This window comes from Equus quagga, chromosome 12 (assembly GCF_021613505.1).
Source record: "Equus quagga isolate Etosha38 chromosome 12, UCLA_HA_Equagga_1.0, whole genome shotgun sequence".
NCBI classification, from domain to species: domain Eukaryota; kingdom Metazoa; phylum Chordata; class Mammalia; order Perissodactyla; family Equidae; genus Equus; species Equus quagga.
The window spans coordinates 96,098,125-96,112,384 of record NC_060278.1 but is presented as its reverse complement, the minus strand read 5'-3'; the positions used below and the strand labels follow the sequence as shown (position 1 = coordinate 96,112,384).

Sequence of the window (14,260 nt, the reverse complement as noted above, 5' to 3'; positions counted from 1 at the left end):
ACTGAGTGAATGAGAAGACGCTTAGTTCCCTGTGACTGGCAGGAAGCTCGGTGTTCTCGCTCCCATGTAAGAGTGACAGACTTGCCAGCCCATTGGACCAACAAGCCTGATCAGGTTACAGTCACCTCTGTTTCCTTTTACCAAAGCCCGGAGAGCTCAGGGTGTGAAATGCACCCGGTGTCCCCAGGCATCTGTTTCCCAATCTGTTAATCTAGTGCTTTCTGCTTCCACCTGGGCAGCTTCTTCGAACCCTGAAGAAGAAAGCGTTCTCTACTCCAACCGAGCAGCGTGCCACTTGAAGGATGGAAACTGCACAGACTGCATCAAAGACTGCACTTCGTAAGTGGTCCAGGGGAACTCGGGGTACCTGATGGTCTTGGAAGCGGAGGCTGGGTTTTTCTGGCCTATTTCTTCTTTGGTCTGATCCCACCAGTTACATCTGTGACACATTGGGAGGCGTAGCTAAGTATCACCAGGTCACTGACAATAGGAGGCTCTACTTGGTCCTTGTGGCCCCTGACTTGTATCTTTGGAGTCTTGGCTGTGCTGCTGAAAAAAGAGTAGGGTGGGCACTTAGGGGCAGGCCTTAAAGTCTGTGTGAGATTTGGGACCTGGGGATGAGGTTGAGTTGCAGACTAGTGACTGGCTTGCCCAGGTTTTTTTCTAAGGTGGATGTGTGTGTGAGAGAGAGGAAGGGAGGGAGGGAAAGAAAGAGGGGTAGAGGTTAGTAGATAGCCTTGAAAGAAGCAAGGAGAAAGGAGAAAATGGTATCTATCAATGAGCAGGTAGGGAGGACATTAAACAGTTTTTCATACTCAGTTCTTCTTCGACCCAGTCTGATTGCCTTCTTTCATCATCACTAAACTAGCACTCATGCCTCACCGTGTTCTCGTATCCTGGGACAGTGCCTTAGATTCATGCCCTGGTGATAGCTGGCAGAGGAGCAGAGGTGAGCGTGCTCACGGAGCCTGTGCTAAGTTGACTCGTACCAGGCGCTGTGCTAGGTTTCCTTCTTGGAGTGCCTGTGACCACTCTGGGGGGTAAGTTTACCGTCCTTCCCAGGCTGGAACTGGGTTGTGGAGGATTGAGGTGCAAAGTGATTTGCCTGGGGTCACATGGTTAGTGGCAGAAGTGGGATTCAGACACCACTCCATCTGACCCCAAAGCCTGTTTGTTATTCCCACCAGGCCACAACTCTGTAGAGTTACATAGAAGCATGAAAGCTACAGGCACTTGTTCTTGATTTGGGACATTGCAACTATGAAAACTGATGCATATGCACACAGATTTCACAGCATTAGTCATTCTCTGCCCTCTTTCTCTTCTCCACTTCAGTGTAAGTTGAAAAGTCCCTCTTCTGTGGTTTGACATTTTTAGCAGTATCTCTCCGCCAGAACTGACCTCCTATATATTGAATGCTGCTGATGACCCTGCTGGGAAGCGCTGCAGGGGTAGCCCTGGTGGCTCAGCCACCAAATGACATTTCTGCCTCCTGCTGTAGAGCACTGGACTTGGTTCCCTTTGTTGTGAAGCCCCTGCTGCGGCGGGCATCGGCCTACGAGGCTCTGGAGAAGTACCCCCTGGCCTATGTCGACTACATGACTGTGCTGCAGATTGATGGCAGTGTGACAGCGGCCTTGGAAGGCATCAACAGGTGAGCCCAGTCACTGTGGACGTCTCTCGGGAACTCCCTGTCCTCCTTAATTGGCTTGTGACTCTTGCTGTGGCCGTCCTCTCGCAGGGGATCCCTCTAGGCTAGGCTTACAAACTCCTAATGAGCATGTGGGGACGTGTGGAAGGAGAATCTGCTGTTGTATTTAGCAGGTGTTTAAGGCATCAGCATTACTGAGGTTTGGGGTTTTTTGAGCCTAGATGCTCAAATTCATTCCCACAGTAATAATTTATTGAGCTACGTTTAAGGTATTACGCAAGGGTCACTGGGGAATACCAAAAAAAAAAAAGAGAGATACAGACCCCACTGACTTCAGAGAGCTGACTAGAGCGGGGGAAGTAAGACACAAGCACAAGCAGCTGTGACATGAGGCTGTAGCGACATTATTTGTGGATATGCTTCAGTATGTTGTACTGCGACCCCTTTACAAGGCCCCTCAGATGAAATTTCTTTCTGATCTTCTGAGCAGTTGTTTGTTTTTATCTCATGGGTGGCCTCATTTTGTAACCGATCACGTTTCCCCTCTTTGCATGGTCTGCCAGAAAGCCAGACACCACACTAATAGCAAACCCTTAACAGGAGTTGATGGTATATATTTAGTGCATCATTTCTGGCTTGACTTGTTTTCTCTCAGCCTCCTTTTAGTTTCTATCATTCAACAAAATCTGCCACTTATGTGCCAGACTTTGCACTAGGGCCTGGGCTAATGACTGAGTCATACCTCTTCCTGCCCTCACAGAAGCATGGTCTCCATGGTCTCATGGAGAACACCCGTCAGTAAAAGGCAAGCACACTACGATGTGATGAGTGCCGTGGTAGGAGGCAGCACAGGGGGCTGTAGGGGCAGAAAGGAGGCACCCAACCAGCTGGCGGGAGGCCAGAGAGGGCTTAACAGAGGAGGTGAGACAGAGAGATGAGTAGAGATCTGGGACTGGGAGCCAGCAAGGAGAAGGGGCAGTGTGTGTGAGGGGTGAGCAAGTGTGACGTATCAGGGGAATGGTGAGAAGTCCGTTTCACATGGTGCTGCAGGCGAGGAGCTCAGCTCAGGATGGGTGGGGATGCCAGGTCACACAGGGCCTGGCGTTCAGGGGCTTACACTTGATCCGAGCACAGTGATGCATCGTGAAAGGGTCTTTAGCAGGGAGCAGCCTGAGCAGATTTGAGAGAAAAGCTCACGGGCTGTCAGGTTGAAGGGTGACATGAAGGAGAACAGACTAGGAAGGGGGCGTGCAGTAATACAGAAGACAAGGTGGAGATAGTGGTCAGAGACTAGTGGAACCAATTCGGGACATTTAGGTAGTATTTCAACAAGCTTTGGTGATTGGGGGGTCATGAGAAGGGGAGACTAGAAGAGACATCAGTGGTTGACACGTTGAGTTGGAGGTGACCGTGGGAGATGAGACTAGAGATGTAAGGAAGGCACTTGGGTATGGAGCAAAGGAGAAAAACCCAGGCCAGACATGCAGATTTGACAGTTATCAGCATAGAGGTGGATTGAGGTTGTGGGAGAAAACAAGACCACCCCAGCAAGTGTGTAGGGGAGGAGGATGGCACTTTGAGAAATTCCAGCGTTTGAGGGCCTTACAGAAGAGCAGCAGCTGGAGTGGTGGGAGGAAACTCGGAGCACTTAGTGTTATGAGGGAAGGAGTGTTTCCAGAAGGATGAAGACGTCATTCGTGTCAGCTGTTCCAATGCGCTTGCGTAGACCAAGGGTTTAGGAATGAAGTCACCGGTGATTGTCATGGAAGCAGTTCAGTGGAGTGAGAAGCCAGATGGCAGTGGGTTCAAGGAGTCTGGCTGTGAAGAGGCAGAGGAGTGTAGCTGTGGTGGCAAAGGGGGGTCCAGGAGGGTTTTATTAAGTGAGGAAAGCGTTAAATGCTGATAGTTGGGGTCAGTATAGAAAAAGGTGACGATATAGGAGGCGGAGATGCTGGCTGAGTGTGGTCCCTGGGAGAGCTAGGCAGACATGGGATCCAGAGCTTAGGTGGCGGAATTGGCCTTGTGTTGTGACAGGGAAACAGGAAGGGTTGGGTGCCCATGCAGGTAGGTTTGTATTTGGGGTACGAGGAAGTCTGGCCTGGAAAAGGAGGAGGGTTAGGGAACAGGGTTGAGGAGGGTAGGAGGTTTGAAATAGCTGGGCTGGTCCGAAAACCAGCTCTGGGGGCTTAGTCAGACCATGAATTTGTAGTGATATCAGTCTGTGTGGTTTTCATTCTAGTCGCATCAGCGCATGGTTGTAGGAGCAGAAAAAGTGTGCAGTTGGCTGTATTCACTCATTCGACACTTACTTCCCAGCCCTCGTGGGTGCCAAGTGGTGTATAGGTGGGAGAGATCAGTTACCAAAACGGACACGGTCACTGAGGGGCATTGTAAGCAAGTGAGCTGGGCCTAGAAGCTGGGAGTGGGGAATGGGAAGGAAGAGATTGTTCTGGGTGGAGGAGAAAGCACGTGCAAAGGCTGGACCATCAGGATCAAGAGGGAATGTGGCACACGACAAAAATGGAGAGGGGGGAGGGGACCAGAGCTCAGGCCCTGGTAGCCAAGGGAAATGGGAACCCCTGAAGGAGTTTAAAAAATTTGAGAATGACATAGATTTTCATTTTTTAAAAATCTCTGAGCATTATTCAAATGTCAGGTGCTTGCATGGCCTTGTAATAGCTTAAGAAAATATAAAACACGTGATTCTTTCTTGGGGCGTGTGTGGTCCTTTGGGGCTACAGTTTAGGTACACTTAACAAGGAACAGATCACCACTCTCAAGTTAACATAGTGTGACCAAGCAAGGGCCAGGGAGGGAGTGTCATGGTGGCCGCTCCGAGAAGACGTTTATGGGGGCAGGCTCCTCTTCCTTTCCTGCTGCATGTCAGAAAGATAGAAAGGATGGTTGAGAGCAGGGGAAGAGGATAACTCTGGCTCTCATACAGCTCCTTTGGGTTTATGAGAGGACGAGCATGTTCTTGACCCTGCTGGAAACCTCCGTGTGATCCTGCCTTCCTTTCCAGGATGACCAGAGCTCTCAGGGACTCACTGGGGCCCGAGTGGCGCCTGAAGGTGCCCTCTGTCCCTTTGGTGCCTGTTTCGGCTCAGAAGAGGTGGGATTATATGCCTTCAGAAAACCACAAAGAGACAGCTAAAATCAAATCCAGAGAAACCACAACTGCAAAGAACAGAGGTAAGCTGTGACTTCCTGCCCAGAGAGTCGCAGGCTCCCTGTAGCCACTTTCTTTAGCGTAAGCCTGTAAAAATTGGCCTCGTGTCAGCTGAGTTATAAAAATCTTTTAAACAAAGTAAAAAACAAAGCAAAAAAGTCTTAGCCTCTTAGAGACTGATTCCTTACCTCTACAAAAAGGGCGCTGAGAAAACCTACCTACCCACAGCTGTAAGGATTAAGTGATAGGAGGCATGGTGAGCTCCCAGCCTGGCACACAGGTATATGTTGCTAGTTCCCTTCTCTTTGCTCTGACAGCATTTGGGGTGTAACATTTAGGGTGTTTTTGGTTGCAAGAACAGGAAATTCAATGTGGTAAAAATAATGAAGAGAATTTATTAGCTCATATAACTGAAAAGGTCAGAGTTCAGGTTCAGGCAAGGTTTGCTCCAGCAGCTCACTACATTATCAGACTCTGGCTTCATTTCTCTGTAATGGAGTGCTCTCTTTCAGCTCTCTTCTCTGGTGTGTGTCAGCTTTATCTTCTGGCAGTCTTCACTCCCAGGAGTAAGACAGCTATAGCAGTTCCTGACCTCACATCCACATACCATGCCCCTGACCCAGAGGAAGGGAAAAAGCTTTTTTCTCTGATAGCTCCCTAGGAAAGAGAGGGTTTCTTCCCCCCAAATCCCTAGCTCACATATTTTCTCGATTTATTCTGGCCTCTTTGGTCACACGCCATTCCCTGAACTAGCCACTGTGACCAGTTGCCGAGATTCTGTGATTAGCTCAGCCCTAAGCCCTCTGCCCCACCTCCACAGCTAGAGGGTGATGCCTCCCCAGGAACACACGCACTGTGTGCGTCCCTGGAGGAGGATGAATGGAGGAGGGAGGTCACAGCCAGGCAGCCCCAAACAGGAGACTGTCCACCTCAACTGTGTGAAACCAAGAGGCCATTCTTCAGGCAGGGGCTCACTCGGAGCTCTTACGGTGCTCCAGGGGCATTGTCCCAGCCCAGCAAGCTGGGTATATGGCGGATAGGAAGTACAGAGGGGTCAGGGCTAGAGCCTTGCTGTGGGGGTTAGAGGAGGGCAGGAGTTACTCCCCGTCCTGGGAGGAAACCTTCTAGCCAGGGGTAGCATTCACTCTGGAGTGTGGGAGCCTGGTAAGTGTGCCCCGCTCTGCTGGAATGAAAACGTGGGTGCTGATGAACTAGACGGCTTCCATGCACCTACCATGTATTTCATTCCTTCAGCGCCGCTGAGCCATACGTGTTCCAGGCTCTGTCCTAATCACTGTGACACAGGATGGGCATTCTTGGCCCTTGGGAAGCTCTCGGTCTAAGGAGAGACTGAGATGCACACACAGAGCATTTTGAAACACAAGAGCAAGAAGGAGTGTTTGAGAGTCCTTAGTGCTTGGGGAGTTCACATAGGACCTGATGTAAGTGTGCTTGGGGAAGCCGGGGAAAGGCTCCTGGAGGAGGTGGCAGTGGAGGTGACAGGTTGAGGTGGACTGCACCTTGAAGGGTGAGTCTTCAGGTGGGAAGGGAATTCTGACAGACAGTGGAGAGGGTCAGAGGAGGAAGTCCATGGGTGCTGGTGGTGAAGAGCAGGAGTAAGCGTGGCTGCAGCCTGTGGTGTGTTGCAGAGGCAAGATGAAACTGAAGATGTGTGTGCATGGCAGCCTGCTGGCTCTGCTTCTTGAGAAACTCATGCACATGAGCACAAGGAGATGTGTACGAGAATGTTCATAGCAGAGTGTTTGTAATAGCAAAACGCAACACTGGAAATAATCCAGATCTCCATACATAGGAGAGTGGATAAACCAGTTGTACTTAGCAGTGAGAATGAATGAACTAGAACCACAGGCACATGCACCAAGACAGATGCATCTCAGGAATGTAATTGTGAGGGGAAACAAGAAAACCCAACTCATAGAAGGACACCTAGGATCATTTATTCCTTTCTGTGAAGTTCACAAAGTAAACGCATGGTTTATAGAAACTATCACGTATAGTTAAACAACCAAAAACGGGGGAAGGAAGCACAGAATTGGGGATTATGGTTCCCTCCAGGGTGGACTGCTCTGGGGAGGGGCCCACAGGGCTTAAAGGTCTCAGTAAATTCTCTGTTTCTTAAGGTGAGGGATGAGTTCAAGGGCGTTAGAATAAAACTAACACCCTTTTATTCCCAAAACCTTACCCTTGTCATGAATATTCAGTATTTTATAGGTTTTTCTTTTAAATTAACAAAGCAGGTGATATGGGAGCTGGGGCTGGAATGGTTCATTAGGGCCATGCAGTGAAAAGCCTGAAGCCGGGCTGAGCAGCGTGCACTTCCCCTTGTTCTCTCTCCTTGAAGGCTGGGGCCGAGCTGTGGGTCTAAGCTGAGGGAGGCTCAGCCCAGAAGAGAGATGAGGAAGAGCAGACTCGTTTGCCCTTTTCTGAAAGCCTGGGAGCTACACCCTTTCTTTACCAGACTTTTGTTTGAATACTTAATCTGGGCCGGCCCGGTGGCGCAGCGGTTAAGTTCGCACGTTCTGCTTCTCTGAGGCCCAGGGTTTGCCACTTCGGATCCTGGGTGCAGACATGGCACCGCTTGGCACCCCATGCTGTGGTAGGCGTCCCGCATATAAAGTGGAGGAAGATGGGCACGGATGTTAGCTCAGGGCCAGTCTTCCTCAGCAAAAAGAGGAGGATTGGCAGTAGTTAGCTCAGGGCTAATCTTCCTCAAAAAAAAAAAAACTTATTCTACTGCTTTGAGTTTATAGGGTGTTCTGCACTTTGTCGGGTATTCTCAGATTTCATCCTGACAATAGCCGCGTGTGGCATAGGTGGTACCCCCATTGTACTGGTAAGGAAGTTGAGGTCCAAGGGTTAGGTAGGTCACACAAGATTCCAGCTGCTAAGTGGCAGTGTCAAGGCAGGAAGCGGGTTGCTTTCTATCTTGTATATGTTATATGTGCACATGTAAGCATGTTTCTATCAGGAGCCCCCAATCTCTTCCGAATGGAAAACTTTGAATTTCCCAGAAGCCGTTCATGAGCGGAACCACTCATCAGGGCGGGCGCTTCACAGCAGTGCGGGGCATCTCTGGGAAGAGGGTTGAGACGGCATAGAAGAGATGACGCCAAAGAGATCTTGTTGATCTCGTTTGGGCACCTGCTCCATGGTTTTTTCCTCTTCTGAATTTGTATCTAGTGCCTTCTGCTGGGGATGTGGAGAGAGCCAGAGTTCTGAAGGAAGAAGGCAATGAGCTTGTAAAGAAGGGAAACCATAAGAAAGCTATTGAGAAGTACAGTGAAAGCCTCTCGTTTAGTAACCTGGAATCTGCCACGTACAGCAACAGGTACCTCCGCTCAGCTGCTGGCCTGGGGGATTTCAGGACGGCGGACATTATGCCGCACGCTTCTCTTGGCCTGTGGTGGGCCCTTCATCCCAAGCAACTGGTCAGAATGTCACAGCTTAAAACATGCATTCACGCTACCTCACGCTGTGAGGCGTGTGTTGCCAGTGTCACCTGCTCTCTTAAAGGGGTAGAAACTGAGGGATGCCAGAGGGGAGCGTAGGCTTTGTCAGCCCCCTCCCTGGAATTTTCATTAACCACCCAGATTAGCTTATGATGTCAGTAAAAGCAGTGTGCTGCTAGGCAGACACAACCTCCACACGAGTCTCACAGCCTCTCCGCCTTCCCCTGCTCTCCCCCCACGGCCTCTCCAAGACCCTCTAGTTAGAAATTTGGGCACTGAGAGCACTAGGGCAGAACCCAGGGTGTAGGGTGACTGTTGCCTGGCATGGGAGCAACAGGAGAGGGTCCAGTCTAGCCTGAGGGGTTCGACTTGTGGGGCTGTAGAGGGTCTGTGCCCACGAGCTGCTGTCAGTGGGCAGTGATTCTGCTGACAGCGAGCCTGGGGGTGAGGCTCCTTGTCCCCTTGTTGTGTAGGAGTCACTGCTCTGTAACAGCGCTTGAAGGTGTTGGTGAGAGATGGTCTTCTCGTTTTTAAGTCGAGAAAACCGAGGCTCAGAGCAGTAAGGGCTTTGCCTCAGCTCACCAGCCAGTGAATGGTGGACGCACAATTGGAACCCTGCTCCAATGAGATCTTTCTGTTAAGTTTTACTGTCAGAAGCTTGAAACACTCAGCAAGGGACCATATCCGATCCAGACATATCTTAGGAAACATTTATTATAAATCTGTTTCTCCTTCCCTACCAACACACACACATTGCTCTTTAGTTTAGAAATCTTAGTTCTATTATGGGCTCACTTCCTTATCCAAAACTCTTGGGATAAAATGTGATTCAGATTTTAGTAAGGTAATATACTGAGTCACGTCACACTCCCGCAGGGGCTAAGGCAGCATTTCTGCAGTGAAACATCAGGTGACGCCATGTTCACGTGGGGTGGTACCAAGGAAGACTAAGGAGCCTCACGTCAGCTCAGGGCAGGTTTTGCTGCCAAATGAGTTGTAGAGAACTTTGAAAGTTTGGAATTTTGGACCTGTGGTTTTACCGGCTGATTGGACCAGGGGTGCCTCAGTCTACCAGGATGACTTGGAAGAAAGGGCTGCAGCCATTTGTCCCGTGTTTGTGCAGCAGTGTCTTCTAACTCCTCCGTCTCGGGCTCTCTGGCCTTGCTCACCTTATGCTGCTGGAGACCTCTATTAACCCATTTTCCTGGGTTACCACATTTGGGACAATGTTCTGTTCAAATACTGTTTTTCATGCAAATGTGTCTGTGCCGCACTGTTTCAATTACTGCTGCTTTGTAATATCTTGTAGGGCTGGTCTTTTCCTCCTTCTTAATCAGGGCATCCCTGCCTATTTTCCCAGGTTTGTTCTTCTAGCTAAACCTTAGGATCATTTTGACAAATTCCAAAAAAGTATCTTGTTGGGCTTTTGGTTGTGGTTACATTGAATTTATAAATTTAACTTAGAGAACTGCTAACTTGATACAAAACTGAATTTTCCTTCCATTGTGGCTGAAATGATAGCACATCCTGGACGCCGTTTTCATGCTCCACCTCGTGCAGAAGTATCAGTATGGACCAGTGCATCATCTTAGTTCAGCTCTCTCTGTGTCTTGGGTGGCTGATATCCACTCAGGTCCCTGGCACCTGCAACTGCCCAGGCCCTGAAGGACTCCAGAAGCGTCTCCTTAGTACTCACAGCAATTCCTCAGGCTAGGTGATGGTCCCACTTTACCTATGAGAACACAGTTCGTAAAGATGAATTAATGAGCACCAACTTAAACAGCTAATACGTGGTAGAGCTGGGATGTAAGCCAGGTCCTTGTGGCTACAAAGCTTGGGTTCCTTTTCACTCACTCATGTTATCTCCCAGACTCCTTTGTAGTGAAAACCCTTCTGACTGGCTACACAATCATTCTGTTTACCAAAAGCCAATGGTGTTTATTTTATGGGCCAAAATTGTACATTTTTAACATCTTAATCTTTAGAAGTCACATGTAGTCATTTTGAAGTCACCATACAGTACATGATGCTTATACTATGGTCGCTCTACTTCCCAGAAACTTGGCTAATTCTTTAAATTGCCAGAGCCAACGGGAGAAAACTTTAGTTTCCTTAGAATTCTTCCGTGTTCAAAGTTTAAATCAAGGACTGCTATTGTAAACCCTAGTGGCTTACAAACAGCCATTTTATTTTGCTCAGGATTTGTGAGCCAGGAATTCGGGGAGGGCAGTTCTGACCTGGGGTCATTCAGGGTCAACAAGATGGTAGCCGGGGCTGGAGACAGCTAAAGGCTTCTTCTGCATGTCTGGCAGCAGGGCTGGGGTGGCTCAGATGGCTAAGGGATGGAGCTGCTGCAGCAGGCTGGCACCTTTTCTCTCTCTCGGCAGCCTTCCTACAGCATGGTGGCCTCAGGGTAGTTGGCTTCTCACATGGCAGCTCAAGGTTCTAAGAGCAATTGTTCCAGAGACCATGGCAGAATCTACAAGGCGTCTGTGACCTAGCCTTGGAATTCGCATCCCGTCCCTTCCTCTGTACTCTGTTGGTCAGAGCAGGCACAGAGCTTGCCTAAGTTCCAGGGGGGAGAACTTGGGACCCTTCAGTGGGAAGAGTGCCAAAGAATTTGTTCCTGCCCTTAAATAAAAGGGGAAGCTTTTTCTAATTTCTGAATTCCATGCAATCTCAATGAAAATACTAGAATTTTTTTCTTTTTATTTCATGATAATGATTCCAAAGTTTGTCAGGAAGAAATGAGAATAACAGCATAAGAGAATTTAGTGTATGATAAAGTGAGGGGAAAAGAGGGATTCTCCAATGAATGGTGTTGGGTTGGCCGGATAAGAATTAAGCAACCTGCACCCCTACCTCACTCCTTTTTTAACGTAAATTCTGAGGGGATCACAGTTTCAAATGTAAAAAGTGAAACCATTACGTTCTTGGAGAAAATGTGGAAAATGTGGGAAGGTACTCATATGGGGCAGAGGGAGGACCCACAGAGGTCATTAAAGGAAAAATTGGATAAATTTGATTTCACAAGATTAAAAGGCCTTATGTAAGGATATTCGGCTTTACCCATATTTAAAGCAGCTACATTAAAACAGTGAGACACTGTTTTCTTCCATATTGGCAGAAGTTAAAGCTTGAGACCAAGGTTGGCACAGTTGCAGGAAAATAGGCTCTTTCAATAGCTGTTCTCAAGAGTGTGGCTTTTTGGAGAGCATTTTTGGCAAGAACAATAAAAATGTAAAACGCACCTATCTTTGGACCCAGCAGTCCCTCCTAATAGGCATCTAAGAGTTATGCACAAAGATATTCATGGCAGCATCATTTATTTACAAGCTGGAAACAGTGAAAAATAGCTACCGATAGGCAATCAATAAAATAAATATGGTACATCCAGCTAAGTGAATGCTCTGCACCCAGTGAAACAGTGAGGTGGGATGGATGGACCACCTAACGAGCTCCAAGGAGTCTGTTTTGTTTTTAGTTACCATCTTTGGAGAAAAGGACTAGAGTGAGGAAGATACACGCACACACTTTTCCCCATAGATGTAGGATGTTTTATTGTATGGATCTACATGACTTTTTTTCCAACACTTTATTATGAAAATTTTCAAAATATAAGTTGAAAGAATTGTACATTCAATACCCGTATACCTATTATCTAAATTCATACTTAACATTTTGTTATATTTGCCTTATCACTATTTAGCCATCTATCAATCCATCTTTTATTTTCGAGGCATTTCAGAGCAAGCTGCAGACATCTTTACATCTTACCCCTAACATGTCAGGTGCATATCATTAGCGTCTAATATTCTTATGTTTGTTTTTTCTTAAGGTAGATAATTTTCTAATCTGTCAGGCGGAACGTTTCAGGAAGCCTTTATTTTGCTTCAGAGTACGGGATGGGAGAGGGAAGTAGACAGAATGATAGAACTAAACGAGGTCAGGACCTGGAGTCATTCAAACCCAGGTTGCATCCCAGGTCTGCCCCTCAGCAGTGGTGGTACCTTGGGCAAGTGCCTTCACCCCTCTGAGCCCGTGTTTTTCACCTGTACAAAGGGGCTGGGGCTGTTGGGGGGATTGAAGATATAAAGTAACCAGCACAGAGGAAGTGATCCGCCACCGGAGAGCACTGCCAGACCAGCCCCTGGCTTGCGGGTGGCCCGAGAAGTGACTGAAACCTCCGAAATGGTCTCTCCCCATCAGAGCGCTCTGCTATTTGGTCCTGAAGCAGTACAAGGAGGCAGTGAAGGATTGCACAGAAGCCCTCAGGCTGAACGCGAAGAACGTGAAGGCGTTTTACAGACGGGCTCAAGCCCACAAGGCCCTCAAGGTAAAAAGATCCTGAGCAAAAGGCACCGGGTGGGGCACAGCCGTGTGTGCCTGTGGGGGCGCTTCCAGAGCACAGCCCGGCCGAGGCCCCGTCCGCCGCGTCTCTTCTCATCCGGGGGCTCCATGGAGCTCAGGGCAGGCCTACGGGCTGCGCTTGAAAACCCTCTGCCATCTCACAGCTGTCCCCACCCCCACAATGTCGCTTCAGTCGGGCACCGTCCCACACCCTTCTCTCTCCCATTAGGACTATAAATCCAGCCTTGCAGACATCAGCAGCCTCCTGCAGATTGAGCCCAAGAACGGCCCTGCACAGAAGTTGCGGCAGGAAATTAATCAGAACTTAAACTAAAAACCCAAAAGGAAGCAGGAGACCTCTGCCTGACCTCCTCCCCCTGGGAGCCAGCATGCTCCAGAGTGAGCTCTGAAGCACCCTCCTCTGCCCCTCAGAGAGATGAGGCCTCCCGACGCTTAAGAGGCTTTGCTTGTTCAAATTAAGCTGAGTTTGTCAAAAAAACCGGACGCTGTTTCGCTGGAAAGGTCCCTGCTAGAGCTGAAGCCCCATTCCCCATTCTCCCAGCGTCGGACAGCTGGCAGATCACACAGGTCCTCGTCAGCAAAGCCCTCGGCTCTGTCCCTGCCCCACGCATGCTCCAGACCACGTGCCGCCCTCGTCTTTCCCCAGACCTGCCTCACTGTGCTTCATCTGAGCAAACTGAGCTGGGGGGGAGAAACTAGAAAACCCTGGCCCACCTACCCCCGAAGCAGCCTGTTGAGCTGGTTCTCCAGGGCTGCTGCCTCCTGCGTGGAGCTGCCTAAGTTGTTTCAAGAGCCCGGAGGTGTGGCTGCTCCTCCTGAAGGTGGGACAGCGAGGAGAGCCCTCTTGAAGGCAGTGTCCTTCCCATCTGGGCAGGGACTTGCCTTGCAGCCCCCTCCAGGTTTCTTGGTTGTTTGTAACAAAGTTAATTTGAATGGAAGGGACTCCAATTTTGTTGAACTGCGTGTTTAAGCTATTGCATTAAACGTCTTTCTTCTACATAAATGTCTGCTGTACTTTCATTTATGCTTTTTCAGCTTTGTGCTTGGAACTGTGCAATAATAAAAGCTCCTGCTTACTGAGCATTCATCCATTCATTGAACCAATTTCATGAAACGTCTGCATGGGCCGGGCTCTGTGTGTAGTGCTGGGGAGACAGTGAATAAACAGCCACAGTCCTGCTCTCAGAGGGCTAACAATCTGTGGACAGCAGGCAGGCAGTCAGATAACCCCCAGGGACAAGTGCAGAATGCAGCTGGCTTCAGTGTTTTAAAGGAGTTGTCACATTCTGCTTTCCCTCCCTAACCAGGGAGATCTGACCCTGTGGAGGGAAAGGGGTCCCTGAGGAAGTAAGCGTGAGTTGAGTGCTCACGTGGGGGTAGCTGGGGAAGAGGGAAAAGAATCCAGCAGACAGAACAGGGTTTGGAAAGACCCGCCTTGGGAGGCGAGCGTGAGCACGGGACCAGACAGTACCGCTCCAGTTCACAAAACGTGTGGATGAGGCTGGAGGGAGCTTGCCAGAACTAACGGCTGCCTCCCCTTCCAGGGCTGTGTCCTGGCCTAATTATCTTTCCCTTGATGAAGCAGAAGTTGGACAACTC

At 49.1% G+C, this 14,260-nt stretch overlaps 1 protein-coding gene across 1 annotated transcript in view; it reads left to right on the top strand.

Moving 5' to 3' along the window:
* The window catches only part of TOMM34 (translocase of outer mitochondrial membrane 34), an 18,172-nt gene extending 4,416 nt beyond the window's left edge, over positions 1-13,756 (top strand). Inside the window, exons 2-7 of the mRNA XM_046679441.1 lie at positions 240-339; positions 1,502-1,654; positions 4,674-4,843; positions 8,022-8,169; positions 12,500-12,626; positions 12,870-13,756. Coding sequence (XP_046535397.1) covers positions 240-339; positions 1,502-1,654; positions 4,674-4,843; positions 8,022-8,169; positions 12,500-12,626; positions 12,870-12,974 — 803 coding nt within the window. The 3' untranslated portion in view covers positions 12,975-13,756. The remainder of the gene's footprint in view (positions 1-239; positions 340-1,501; positions 1,655-4,673; positions 4,844-8,021; positions 8,170-12,499; positions 12,627-12,869) is intronic.
* Positions 13,757-14,260: the final 504 nt, after the last annotated feature.